Raw genomic sequence first — 14,159 nt, 5'->3', positions numbered from 1 at the left:
AAGCGTCTGGATGCTGATGGTAACCACTCTGAGCACCTGTTGTAATTGCAAAAGTCAAACGTGACTTGTATTCATCTTTTGTTATTGGTATGTATTATTACAGTTTTAACAGTTTTTTCCTTTCTTAAAGTGTGTATACATTTTTTTAGTACCCTTGGTATATAATCAAAAGAGCTAACATGCATTGCACTTTTAGTAGATACCAGGCTCTATGCTATAAGCTTTATTTGCATTTCACTTCATTTTCACAATAATCCTCTTATATAGATAGGTGCTTTTAAAAAATCTCCATTGTACAGGTGAGGAAACAGAGGAGGTTGTATAACTTGGCCAAGTTCACATAAGTGGTGGAGCTGGGATCAAGATCTAGTTCTGACTTCAAAAACAAAACAAAGCCCAGCCACCACTCACTTCAAGTGAGGGCGCATACTCTAGTTTGGGAAATCCTGAGTTAGCTTTTCTTATGTTGTGAGAGTACACACGCTCTATCCAGGCCACATCCTAATCCACAAATTCAAATTTCACTCCCTATTCCCACTTGGTTTCTGATGGCGGGAGCGGGGAGCAGTGGAGGGCTGTCCTGAACTTCCAGCCCCCGGCTTCTCCCAAGGAAGATGCATGTGGGAAGAAGAGATCCAAGAGTTAGTGACGTATCTCTCAGCACTGAGGAAGAGATAACCAGGAGCCTAAAAGTGACTGTCAGATTTTGGAGCAGAAGCCAATTCCCGAACCGCATCAGAGGCAACAGCGCTTACCTTAACTGCCACCTCCGGAGCCGAGTCCACCGCCACTGCCAGAGACGGTTTGGCGGAAGGCGATTTAGTCAAGTGCATGAGGGAGTCGGCCGCTGGCAGCGGACACCGTCCGCTCTCACTGTCCGAGTCCGATTCGGACCCTGAACCCGAACCATAGGAAGCAGCCAGAGCCGCAATCGCAGCCGACATGACGGCAACAGAACTTCGGCGGAGACCAGGCCCCGGCGGAAGAAGAAGCGGCTCCCAGGTCCTGACAGATTGCCATGGCACACATTATTTACTTCCTTTGCTACGATAATTTATGACATTTTAAATAAATTAATAATGTTATAATAAGTACAACATAACTGAGAATTTGGAAGCATTTCTCTAAGGACATAGAGAGAATTATAATAGTTTATAACTTTCAGGACCTTCTGACTAAATTAAAGACTACGAGTTCCTATGTACCTTGCGGCCTCGAGGTCCTACACTCCCGGCGAGCAGCGCGACGGAAAGTGGGAGAGGCACAATGGGAAATGTAGTTTGGAGCAAGGGGGCGGGGCGGGGCGGGCAGGCATCTCTTTGACCCCGCCCCTGAATTGATGGTTCATTCAATTGGCTACCATCTTCCCTCATTCCCTGGCTTAGCACAGTTCTCTCTGTCCCCCTCCCCCAAACTGAGGATTGGGCTATACCATAAAACCTCAGGAAAGGGGGGAAGATTGATATTCATACCCGCTGATGAGTAAGTGGACGGAGGCTGAGTTTTCCACCACCGCTGAACCGAGGCACTGGGGGCTGAAGAGGATAGCGAGAATCTTAAGTGGGAAGACCCTGACTGGGGGGGTTATAGCTCCTGGTGGGAAGGATGGGAGGTTAGTTGGCGAGTCTAGCGGTCCCCCCTGCTTCAGGCGTGGGTCCCCGCGCCCAGTTGTGGAGAGGAGCGCGCGGGGAGGGGGCGGGTGGGGGGCGGCGGCGGCGGCTCGCGGTGTTGTTCGCTCGCGCGTCGAGCATACTGTGGGTCCGGCGACCGGCGGGCGCCGCAGGCGGCGTTCCCCGTGGCCCCATCCCTCGGCCACTGCTCGGAGCGGGTTCCACCCGGGAGCTTACTCTGTTGGAGGCTCTAGGTGGAGTCCCGGGAGCTGAGGGGGACCGGCGGCTGCCGCCGAAGCATGAAAAAGGGATAAGGCAAGAGCCCCCCAAGGTTTCACGGTGAGCGCGAATCTCTCAGGAATTGTTTTTTGGGGGGAGAGGGTGCTGGGGAGGAACTCTTTCTCACTGGCCAGAATGGAGAGTGGTGGTGTGGTGCTCTAGCCCGGCAAAGGTTACGGGGATGGGCGCGCCTCCCCCGCGATGGCCCCCACCCCCATTCGCGGGTTCCAGAGCTCCCGCCGCCCACCCGCCCGCCGGGCTGCGTGCCGAGGGCGACAGCGGCCGGCGGGCGCGCAGGGGTCTCGGTTGCAGGGACCGCCTGAGGCTGCTCTAGGTGGGGAGACTGCAGGGCTCACCTGCGGTGCCACCGCCTGAGCGCCCGTGCCCTGCACCCATGGTGCACCCCCGTGTCTTCTCGCTCCCGGGGAGGCTGCAGCACGGGGTGGCGGAGAAGCCCCTTCTCGCGCTACGTGCCGGGCTCTGTAAAGCAAGCTTATGCGTTTGCGTGTTTGCGCCGCGCTTCTGTGCCTAAACACATAACGGTAAAGCGAGTACCGGGAACCCTTTCTTCGCCTGAAGAGAAAGCGAAGCGGGGCGGTCGCCTCTGATGCCTGTTAATGGGGGGGTGCCTCGGGCAGAGTTAGGGAGCCGCTCCCTGGGCTTCAGTGTCGGTCGGACTCGCCCATTGTGCCACCCAGATAATTATTCAACTATGCAGCATCCACTGCACCTTTCCCATTTTTCTTTTCCCCTGGCTACAGCATGCCCCCTAGCTTCGGTACTCTGACGCCTTCTCTTGCACTTGCGGATGAGGAACTGGAGTAGTGATGAGAAGAAAGCACCCTGACCTGAACATTCACAACCTGCTCTATAGCCGATTAATTAATCCCCAGCTAGACTAGGTACATTAAAACGACTTGGTCTAATGCTGTCCTTTTCTGAATAAGGCGTGTCTTCGATTATATTTTAAGTTTTTTCTTGGGTGTTGGATTCACGTATTAGCTAAGTCTTATTTCTGTCCAGTAATTTATGTAGTTGATTTATTGGTTATTCAACCCGTCTAATGTTCTTAAATTTAATTTGTATGGTAGGTAACTTTCATTTTTCTAACGTTGATAGCGTTATATCATAATTACAAATGCAGTTTCAGTCTTTGAACTCTCAGGAACAGCTTTTCTCATGCTCTAAGTTTGTTAGGAAAAGTATTTTTATTTAGGTCGACTATTTGAATAAAGTACATGATATAAAAATTTTCAAGTTTTGAATAAGAAAAGTTTTGTGTTGATTTTCAGTAACAATATTTGATTGCTAATCATAGCCTTCAGTTGAATGAAAGGAAGCATTTAATATTTAAGATGGGGTTTAACTACTATAATGTGCATTCGCTAATTTATCTAAATTTTATTTTTTATTCAGTTTTCTTTGCAATATCATGTATTTAATTATTTGTTACAGATTTTATTTTTATCATTTTTCTAACTTCTGTCTACAGGATGGGTATTTTTGCATGATCCAAATGAAAGATGAAATATTTTTTGAAAATGGAAGAAACAACTGTTGGTTACTTGCTCTTATGTTAAAAACTTTACATCTCATTATTTTAAAATAAATGATTCACTACCAAATATAAGTGTTTTCTTTTTGTTTTTGTAATTCTCCCTTTCCAGCTCTTCTTGCTTAAGCTTGTTGCCATAACCCTCTTGATAAAACCGAATTGCACATAGGCATTGCAGAGGCAGTTGTTTTAAGGTACAGTAATTGTTTTATGGCACTTGGAAGTGGCGCACATACAGTATAATTTGATGGTGTAAGATCAGTTGCTTGCTTAGAAAATGACCTTGCAATTTACAAAATGGACACCTTTGTGCCTTGGTTTCCTTATATGTAAGTGGAGATAAAAAATACCCATTTATTCGATAAGTAGCATGTGTAAATTCAGTAAAGATGTTTGCATAATGCTTTTAAAGAAAATTGGAATGTTTTAGCTGATGAATGATGACAAATATTTCGGTGTAAAACAAAATGAAAAAATGTCATTGGGATTTTCCGTGACATGTTAGAATGGCTGATTTATCAACATTGGATTTTGCTTTGGAAAGGTATGGCCTTAAATTGAAGATTGTTTCCCATCCATTAAGGGTTTTTAATAATTGCAAATTCAGTAGGTTTTATAGTTAATATGTACTTACAAATGTACGTGTAGTTAACGTTGATGAAAAAAGTTATATGACGTAATAAGCAAGTAGAATATTGAATTAAGTTTGCGAAAAATAAAATCTCCAGAAAATATTAAGGCCTTTTTCACTGAAAAACTTGTAGCTGACACAACCCAAAATACATAGTTGTGCTCATTTGTAGGTATGACATGGTACTACTTTATTTTTCAGGTTTGTAAATAACCATATATTCAGAGACAATGTCTGAATATTGTGTAATACTATACTTATACATTTTGCTTTATTTTCATAATACTCAGGTCTATCATTTCCAAGTACTGATTTTCATTATCACAGCTTTTGATTTCTTTATTGAAGGATTAACTCAGTTAATTTTCATAGCAAAAACTTAAAATATTAATATTAGAACTTTTACCAAAAACAGTGCTTTTGGTTACTTTGTGGGGACAGTTCATATAGATAAACTATTCAAAATCTTTAAAATTACTATTGGATGGTTCCTTTTGAGAATTAATTTGGTTACATTTTAAATGTTTTCTTAAATGACCAACCAAAATTGAACTGTCATTGTTACTTGGGTAAATACAGTTAACTCAAGATTTTTCTAAGCTATTTAGGGACAGAGACTGACTTAATGTTTACTGTCATAAATCTAAGGATGTTAGCATAGTGTTTAGCAAATAGTAGAGGCTTGTTATTTTGTTGTTGTTGGACAAATAAAATGAATGAGTAAAAAGTATCCATTCATTCTATCCATTCATTCGAGTAGAAATTTAAAAAAAGATTGATCAAACATGAATTTTAATTCATGAAACATTTAGCTTTATCTCAAGAGAAAAGACAAAAATATATTTTGAGAGCCTTTGAATTTCATTTACCTGTTCAGTATAATTCCTTTACCCGTACATTTTTTTGAACTAGCACTAGGTATTGCATAAGGTATGCATCGTTAAGCTTTCGTTTGTGAAATAGTAATTTTCTTCTTACCTGTTCTTTGTTTTTCCTAAATTAGATGAGTATAGAAATATGTTTGATTCTTTTTGACTTTGATTTTCCAGTGACATATTAATAAAAAGATGTATGTAAATTATATCCTGTGCTAAATGTGCCAAAATACCCAACTTTAAAAATAAATGGCTCCTGAGGTGGAGCTTTTTATAAAATGAAGCTTTTTATGAAATGTGTTTTTAGTTATCACATTTAGCTTATAATTTTGAGCTTTGTGTATTGTTAATTACTAACCAAAATGAGATTGATTATACTTTAAAACTTATAAAATGGTTTACAGCTTGGAACTTACTTTCTCAGAAACAAGATGGTTAGTGGTTAGATTCGCAGACAGCCCACCAAATTTAACATAATTTACTTGAATTAGAGGATGAGGCTAATGATACTAGAGAATTTTTAAATTATATTAATAATAATTCTTATAAACATATTGAAAGTATCTGTTATACTGTGTACAACAATATTTCTATGGGAAAGTCCATTTAAATCTTCCTTGAAAATCTAGGAATACATTTCTCTTTGCGTTAGACATGACAACGTTATTAGGAGCTTGTCCTCCGGCACCCACTAGATATGGAGAAGAGGATCTTCCGTGAGTGGTGCAGCCTGCCAGCATCTGGGGCAAAGGTCAGAATGAGAGAAATTGGAAGGAGCTAGGGTCTTCTTTGTGACGTGGGACAAGTCATTTTACCTCTCACACAAGGGCTTTGGTTTTCCCAATGGGAATGTTGAAGTAGATGACCTCTGTGGTTCCTTTCACTTACAAATGAAATTCAAAGGCACTTAGAAGCTCGGTGTGACTTTTTCTGAGAGTTCATTTTCCCTTTCTAGTATAACTGTTTATATACTTCCTGTTAGGATAGCTCTCCGTTCTGGATCTACCTCTGAAAAGATTACAGTCTTAATCTTTTCACGTGCCTATTCTTGGAAGTTTAGGTTTTTAAAGGAGTGTTTTTCTTATGGTGGTTGTTTTAATCTCTTTTTTAATTCCCAGCACCACCAAGAAACAGAATTAAGATGGTTTCTTTTGTTTTCCTCTTTTGAATTACCAACAACCTATAAGTCAAGTCAAGGTAGATTTTATTTGTACTTTAGAGAAAGATCATATCCACGGAATCTCCAGAGATTTTTTTATAAGGAAAATATTGGAACTATAGTTGTGCAGTGGGTGTATGAAGGTAAAGAGATGGAATGTAGCCTTGGGTTAGGATTGTCAGATAATATTAGGTTGGTGTAAAAGTAATTGTGGTTTTTGCAATTATTTTTAACCTTTTAAACCACAATTACTTTTGCATTGACTTAATGTATGGGGTATCTTGTATTTTTATTTGCTAAATCAGGCAGCCTTACCTTGGGTGCTATAGAACTCTGGGCGTGGCAGGAGTATGGGTGCTGTGGGGTTGGAGGCGGAGTGAGAAAGTGAGTTTATGAATTCCTTGAGGACAGGGACAGTTTTGTTGTGTTGGTTGGTTGGTTGGTTTTGTTTTGCTTCATTTTTGTGTTTCCAGTATTTCTTTAAGTAAAATGGGTAGTTGAGTGGATACAATTGCTATGGAATAGCAGGTAAGTAATTTTTAGGAAGGTGGGAAGATCAGGATGCCGTGAGAAAAGGGGTGATGAAACAAACACAGCTATGTTTGTCATACACATCGGCATATTTTGTAGGTTTTCTTTCTTTCTTTATTTTTTAAAGAAGAGTACATAAATTTAGTGCATAGACTGTGCTTCTACTTTGCCTGGAATCTTAAGGTTATGGTGTAAATCTTAAGTGTTTCTGCACAATGCAGCACATTGTGTTTGAATTTGTTGCGTAACATAGGAATGAAAAGTATGGTTGCCATCACATCATCTAAGGATTTTTATGCTACTTCTGGAGTTGAAAGGCAGGCTGAAGGATGAGGTTTAGATCACAAAATCTTGGAATTTTTGCAACCGAATGGTTTAAAAAAAGAACAGTGATCAAAATTAGAATTGTTCTGGAAAATTTGGGAAGTAGATTGCTTTAAAATAACACTTTAGCCAAGATGTGCTACACAGTCCCCTGGAGAAGCAGAATGGCTTCCCACATGGCTGTACTGCTCCTGCCTTCATAGTGGCACCAGTAATAATCCTAAAAAAGCACCATTTTTTGAGCACCTGTTATGTGCTGGGCACTGCCCTAGGCATGTGTGGTTTAATCCTCACAGCAGTGAGGCAGTGTCAGTCTCATATTTATGAGGTGGAAACTTAGCTTTAAGCACTGACTGCTACAGAATCTTTCCCAATACTAGCCAGAATTGAATGCCCAGTCTCGTGGTTACTCCTGACTCAGGCTTCTTCTTGATGTAGGGAAAAAATGGAATTGTTTTGATTTACTTGTTAGGTAGCAACACTGGAGGCACGTGTTGGGGCCTGGTACCAGAGTTCATGTGCAGACTAAGAATAGTGTCCCAGATTACCATCCATGGAGTTGAGTGAAAGGGGCTGTATCATACCTTTTCACGGAGAATTCAGTTATTTTGCCAGTAATTTGCATACAATCAAACGTTTACTGAATTGATTAGAAGAGAAACCATTACTTTGCTTTAATTTAAACATCTCAAATCCTGATTTGTTGCTCCTACTAGTTCAGAGAATGGATAAATTTTCTTTTGGGGGAGAATGGGGAGTCTTGGAGATGAATTTGATTTTGGATGTGTTGAATTTGGGTTAATGAGACCTTGTGTTTTGTTGTCTGGCAGACTGGTAGTAGGGTTATTTGTATAAGTAATTTAGAGGCGATAGTTCAAGATTCTAGAAACAGATGGATTTATGAAGAGAAGAGAGTAAGAAAGAACTAGGATATAACAAAGCTGTTGACAGTATTTACAGAGTGAGAATTAAACAGAGCCAGATGAGCAGAAGGTGTGGTCAGAGAAGATGCAGTGTGGTGCATTCTGATGTGACTGTTTTGCCGGGACCAGGAGGTAAGGCCTTGTGGTCGGGGCAGTTCTCCTTTGAAGAGGAATGTGAAATGCTAGTGAAGCAGGAAGGGAAACAAAGCCAAAAGTATGTTGAGGGTTTTGAAAATAGAGGAGAGTGAAAGGATAACAGGAGTGTGGTAAGGACAAATAAATTTTATAATGAGGAACTGGATTGGTAGGATAGAATATTAGGTCTGACAGGGACATTTCAGAGATGGAGTTCTTAGAGGTAGAACTTTTTGAGTCTGTTCAGATACTTGATGTGCCCAGTAGTAGAAGTGAAGGTATCATAACACTCACAATTTTCATTGTCAGTCTAGTCATGGAAATGAATGAAATAAAGCATGTCTCTTAATGGATGCGTATATAAAGGACTTAGTTTCGTTCATTAGCATTAAAAAGAAAATGTAAATTTCTTTTTTGTAATGTTACACTAAGTACAGAAAGATGACATTAATGACCTGTCATCAGTTGAATATGAATTTTAAAATATATTTCGTATAGTAGGGATGGATTTATGAATTCTCCAACTAATTTTAAATTCATTAAATTTTCTCATTAAAAGTCTGTTATGTGAGAGGTCATAAAACTGCTGGTTAAAATAGTATTTTCTGTAATATCCTTATGGAGTCTTTTTTAGGTTAAAATGAGATAATTGCTATAAAGAGGCTTTTGAATCAAGTCTACACTAATGTAAGATATTACTGGTACAGTCCCATGGGACTGGGACCATAGTTAAGGCCCTGATTTACATTTTAATGAATCATTTAGTGTGGTATTTAAATGTTTCTAATGTAATAAATGAATAGAATAAATATTAAGTATTTGTCTTGGTATTCATCAATTTAGCTTTATTATTTTTAATTTTTAAGTGACTCCCTATACCAGGAATATTGAACTTAAACTAAAGAAAGATGGTGATGGTCTATTGAAAATTTTCACGTATCTTTTTAACATTTTTGTTTCTGTTTGAATCTGTTTTTCATCTGCAGCTGCCTCCCCCAAATAAAGGTAGAATTATCTATAATTGACTTTATTTGAGGATGACAGTGAGCCATACCAGTTCTTTAAGTTAGGTGTAGATGTATATCTCACTTTAAGAAAATTAACATGAAATCACTAGTGAAGTGAATATGGATAAAAATAAGAAAAAAGGTCCAAGCACTAAGCCTTAGAGTACTCTAAAATTTAGATGTACAGAGATGAGAAGGAGATAGGAGGAAAGCCAGGAATTTGAGATCTTCTGAAAGCCAAATTAAGAAAGTGGTTTCAAGAAATGAACAACTGTATCAGATACTGTTAAGAGGTTGAGAGAAGAGGCCTGAGAATTAACTACCGGATATAGCAGATAACTGACCTTAGTGAGATAGTTTGGTATAGTGCTGGAAATGAAAGCCTGAATGGGACAGACTTACGTGAGAATTCGAGGAGAGAAATCAGAGAACTCATTCAAGGAATTTTGCTATAAATGAGAATGGAGAAATCAGGGTGTATGTGTGGGAAGGGGGAGGTGGTAGGTAGAGTGGCTGGAGGGAGAAGTGGGACTAAAGAGGTTTGTTTTTGTTGATGTTTTGTTTTTTTAAGATGGATAAAATTATAGCATGTGTATATGCTGATGGCAGTGATCCAGCAGGGGGAAAACAGTGATGCAGAAGAAAGAAAGGATAATTAATCTCTACTGCTTAAATAGGGTTTGGGAACTGGTTTGGAACTTTGCCACCATGTAAAGTGCTTTCTGTGGAGAATTTTTTGATTCTGACATAGGCAAATTACAATGCCTAGTAACCAGTTCATCTACAGTTTTGTAGTTGTAGATTATTTTTTGGTGATGGGATGGGAATTGTTAAAGCCACACAGCAGTTTTTCACTGTAATAACTGCATTTATTTTCAAGCAAGAATAGGACTGTAATATGTTGACAGAAGATAGCAAAGCTCACTGATCTACCTGTTTGTTGGCATTCATCCATTAGTCTGAGATTTTTTTGCTTACATATTTCTAGAAATGTTTCTGGAAAACCTACCCTCTTGCACATTGAAGTTTATGTCTAATATTACTATCATAAATTTAAATCATGTATTTTTGGTAATAGCTGGTAGAAAATAATAAGCATTTTATTGCATGATACAAGTATTGGAATAGTTAATGCTATTTGATTAGATGGCTTTGTGACAGCTTTATTTAATTATAATTGGCAAACAATAAATTGTACAACTGTGTAAGTTTTGACTTACAGATGCGTTCCTAAAACCATCATTGACAATCAAGATAATGACCCCCAACCCCGCCGCAAATTTCCTAGTCTTCTTTGTATTGCCTGTATCTTCCTACTCCTCCTACCAACCCCAACCCCTATTCTCCGCAACCACTAATCTTATTTTCTGTCACTATATGTTAGTTTGCATTTTCTAGAACTTTATATGGAATCATACAGAATATGCTCTGTTTTGTTTCTTTCACTCAGCATAATTTTAATTCACCCATGTTGTCACATTCATCATTAGTTCATTTTATTGCCAAATACTCTTCCGTTGTATGAATACTATTCCAGTGGATAGCAATTTGTTATTCGTTCATCTGTTGGTGGACATTTGGGTTGTTTGCCGGTTTTGGCTATTAACAAATACAGTTGCTATCAGCATTCCTTGTACAAGTCATTGTTTGGACATATACTTTCATTTCTTCTAAGTACTTAGAAGTGGAATGGCTGGGTCATACAGTGGGCATATGTTTATGAGAAAGTGTCGAAGTGTTTTTCAGAGTGCTAATGCCATTTTACATTTCTACTAGCAAGGTATGAGTTCAGTTGTTCCACATCCTCGCCATTCTAATTTCAGGCATTCTAATAGGTGTCTGGTGGTATCTCATTGTGTCTTTAATTTACATTTATCTAAAGACTAATGAATGGTGTTGATTATCTGTTCATAATGCCATTTGTATATTTCGTGAAGTACCTGTTCAGATCATTGGCCATTATCTATTGGGTTGTTTTCTAATTGAATTTTAAGGGTTCTTTATTCTGCATACATATGCTTTATCATATATGTGATTTGCAAATATTTTCTCTCAACCTGTGGATTCTTTTCATTCCCTTAAAGTGCCTTTCAAAAAAACAGAAGTTCTTAATTTAGTTGAATTCCAATTTAACAATTTTTTCTTTTATGGATTGTGCTTTTGGTATTATATCTAAGAAATTTTTGCCTAACCCAAGGTAGCAAAGATTTTTCTGTTTTTTTTCCTGGAAGTTTTATAGTTTTACATTCTACATTTAGTTCTATGACCCATTTGTACATGGTGTTAGGTAAGGATCAAAGTTTTTGTATTTTTTTAAATATAGATACGCAGTTGTTATAGCACCATTAAAAATATTATCCTTTTTCTATTCAATTGCCTTTGCACCTATGTCAAAAAGCAACTTGACCACGTGTGTGGGATGACTTCCATTCTGTTCTATTGACTATTTGCACACCAATACTACACTGCCTTGAATAATGCAGCTTTATAATGAGTACCGAAGTCAGGTAGTATAAATTCTCTAATACTGTTTTTCTTTTTCAGAGGGTTATGTATTTCTTCTTGAGTAGTTGAATCTTTCAAGTAATTTATTCATTTCATTCATATTTAATTTATTGGCATAAATTTTTTAAATAATATTTCCTAACTATTCTTTTAATATCTGTGGAATCTATAGTGATATCACTCCTCTCATTCCAAGATATTGCCAATTTGTATCTCCCCCACCCCGCATTAGCCTGGCTAATCAGTTTATCAGTGTTATTGATGTTCTCATAGAACTAGCTTTTGGTTTCATTGATTTTCTTTTTCCTCTGTTATTTTTCTGTTTTCTATCCCATTGATCTCTGCTCTCATCCTTACTGTTTCCTCTCTTTTGCTTACTTCAAATTAAATTTGCTCTATTTTTTCTAGTTTCTTGAGATGAAAGTAATTGAGACTTAATTTGAGATCTTTCTTCTTTTCTAATATAGACATTTTATTGTCATATATTTCCCTCTGTGTACCTTTTGCTGTTTCCCTCAAATTGTGATTTTTTTGTAATTTTCATTTTTTCATTTTCATAAATTAACTTCTAATTTTTTGTTTTTATTCTTTGACTTGGGGCTATTTAGAAATGTGTTTTCTGGTTTTCAGATATATGAGAATTGTCCAGATATCGTTCTGTTATTAATTTCTAATTATATTGTACTCAGAAAACATACATCTGTAGGACTTGAATCATTTTAAATTCTAACTTGCTTTATGGCACAGAATAAGGTCTTTTTTGGTAAACGATAATTGTACACTTGAAAAGATGTGTATTCTGCTGTTTTGGGATAGGATGTTCTATGAAATTCAATTAGGTCAAGTTGGTTAATAGTGTTCTTCAAGACCTCTATATGCTTATTGATTTTCTGCCTACTTCTATCAATTATTGAAAGAGAGATGGTGAAATTTCTGACTATAGCTGTGGACTTTTCTGTTTTTCCTTGAAATTCTGTTAGTTATGACTTTTTTTTTTGAAGCTCTATTTATAAGGCGCATAAACATTTTAGATTGTTATATCTTGATGAATTGACTCCTTTAGTATTATGAATAATCCTCTTTATCTATAGTAATACTTTTATCTAAAATCTACTTTGATTAATTAATATAGTCACTCACCTTTTTTTCCCTTAGCATGATATATCTTTTTCCATCCTTTTAACTAATCTATATCTTTATATTTAAAGCAGATTTCTTGTGGGCAGCATGTGGGTGGGTCTCGTTTTCTTTAATCCAGTCTCACAACCTCTGCCTTTTAATTGGCATGTTCAGATCATTTATAGTTAATGTGATTATTGATGTGGTAGGGTTTATATCTACCATTTTGCTCTTTGTTTTCTTTTTGCCTTAATATTCATGAATACCTTTTATCTCCTTTTTTGTCTTTTAGATTTAGTAGTTTTTTTAATGCTTCCATTTTGTCTCCTTTGTTAGCTTAATAGCTATAACTCCTTGTGAAATTTTAGTGTTTGCTTTAGAGTATATTTCTAATTATTCTAATGTTAATGTATTAGATTTAATTAATCTAATTAATTCACAGATTAATTTGTCCAGATTTCAGATTAAGGGCTTAATATTATGTCATTTTGGGCTCATACTTACTTGCACTTTGGAGTCATAGCCACGTGGATTTAAATCCCAGCCATGCTACTTATGCAGTGTTTGATTGCTTACACTTTCTGTCCCCAAATCTTCTCATTTATAAAATGGAATTAAACTCTTCAATTGTTTTGTTGTGAGATATAAAGCATTTAAAATGGTAACTGACAGACAGTAAGCACTATAATTGGTAGCTATTTTTATTAAAAATTATTTTGATGAAAATGTCATGGATTTTACCTATCTTGACATCTTTCTGCTTGCTTCTTTGACCATCTTTTAAAGTACTTATTACTTCTTTATATTGGTTACTGGTCTTCTACTCTTCAGCTTTCCCAATTTGAATCAATCCTCCTGTCAACTTAATCATTTTCCAATGTAACATCAATCATATCACATCATTTCTGTGTTCAAAACTACTTCCACCCGCTGCTCACTTCCAGAATTAAGGACAAACTCTTCTTCCTGACAAGCAACATAGCCCCTTGTATCTGTCCTCAACTTGTTTTCCATTCTTTTCTTTCACTACATTTCTACTTTTCTACTTTTACTCTATATAGTCCAGTTAAACTGTACTTGTTTTTTTCCCAAATATATAATATACTTTTCCTGTCTCTGAATTTCTTGTTTTGTATGTCTGTGAAAAATTTTTAGTGCAAATTACCTGTTGTACCAGTGTTCACCTTATATAACGCTAGTCTTGTATTATTTTGGGTTAAACAGGTCCAAAATTTCTTATCTGTAGTTCTAAAGTCTAAAAGGCTGAAAAGTACAAGTTAAAAAAAGTTTTTTTTTAACTCATTTGGTGGCTCTGGTGGGCAGAATAATGGTCCCCCAAAGATGTCCATTTCTAAATCCCTGGAACCTGTGAATATGTTACCTTACTTGACAAAAAGGATTTTTGCAAAGGTGATTAAATTAAGAATCTTGAGATGGGGAGATTAGCCTGGATTATCCAGATGGGCTCAGTATAATCGCAAGGGTCCTTATAAGGGAAAGAGGGAG

At 37.4% G+C, this 14,159-nt stretch overlaps 2 protein-coding genes across 10 annotated transcripts in view; one reads left to right on the top strand and one right to left on the bottom strand.

The window, feature by feature from the left end:
• Window positions 1-970, bottom strand: part of CDC40 (cell division cycle 40) — a 41,594-nt gene extending 40,624 nt beyond the window's left edge. Inside the window, exon 1 of the mRNA XM_033103414.1 lies at window positions 756-970. Coding sequence (XP_032959305.1) covers window positions 756-944 — 189 coding nt within the window. The 5' untranslated portion in view covers window positions 945-970. The remainder of the gene's footprint in view (window positions 1-755) is intronic.
• Window positions 971-1,383: 413 nt separating this feature from the next.
• The window catches only part of WASF1 (WASP family member 1), a 49,795-nt gene continuing 37,019 nt past the window's right edge, over window positions 1,384-14,159 (top strand). For 3 of the 9 annotated variants that reach the window (XM_033103426.1, XM_033103423.1, XM_033103416.1), the window contains exon 1: window positions 1,684-1,949. The gene's annotated coding sequence lies outside the window, so the exon portion shown is untranslated. Of the gene's footprint in view, window positions 1,950-2,650; window positions 2,792-5,682; window positions 5,702-14,159 lie in introns of those variants that run through there. The other 6 variants (XM_033103425.1, XM_033103418.1, XM_033103424.1 and 3 more) reach the window with 6 other exon arrangements.

Source organism: Rhinolophus ferrumequinum, chromosome 3, assembly GCF_004115265.2.
Source record: "Rhinolophus ferrumequinum isolate MPI-CBG mRhiFer1 chromosome 3, mRhiFer1_v1.p, whole genome shotgun sequence".
NCBI classification, from domain to species: domain Eukaryota; kingdom Metazoa; phylum Chordata; class Mammalia; order Chiroptera; family Rhinolophidae; genus Rhinolophus; species Rhinolophus ferrumequinum.
The sequence above is the reverse complement of the archived record's forward strand: the minus strand, read 5'-3'. Positions and strand labels throughout refer to the sequence as shown.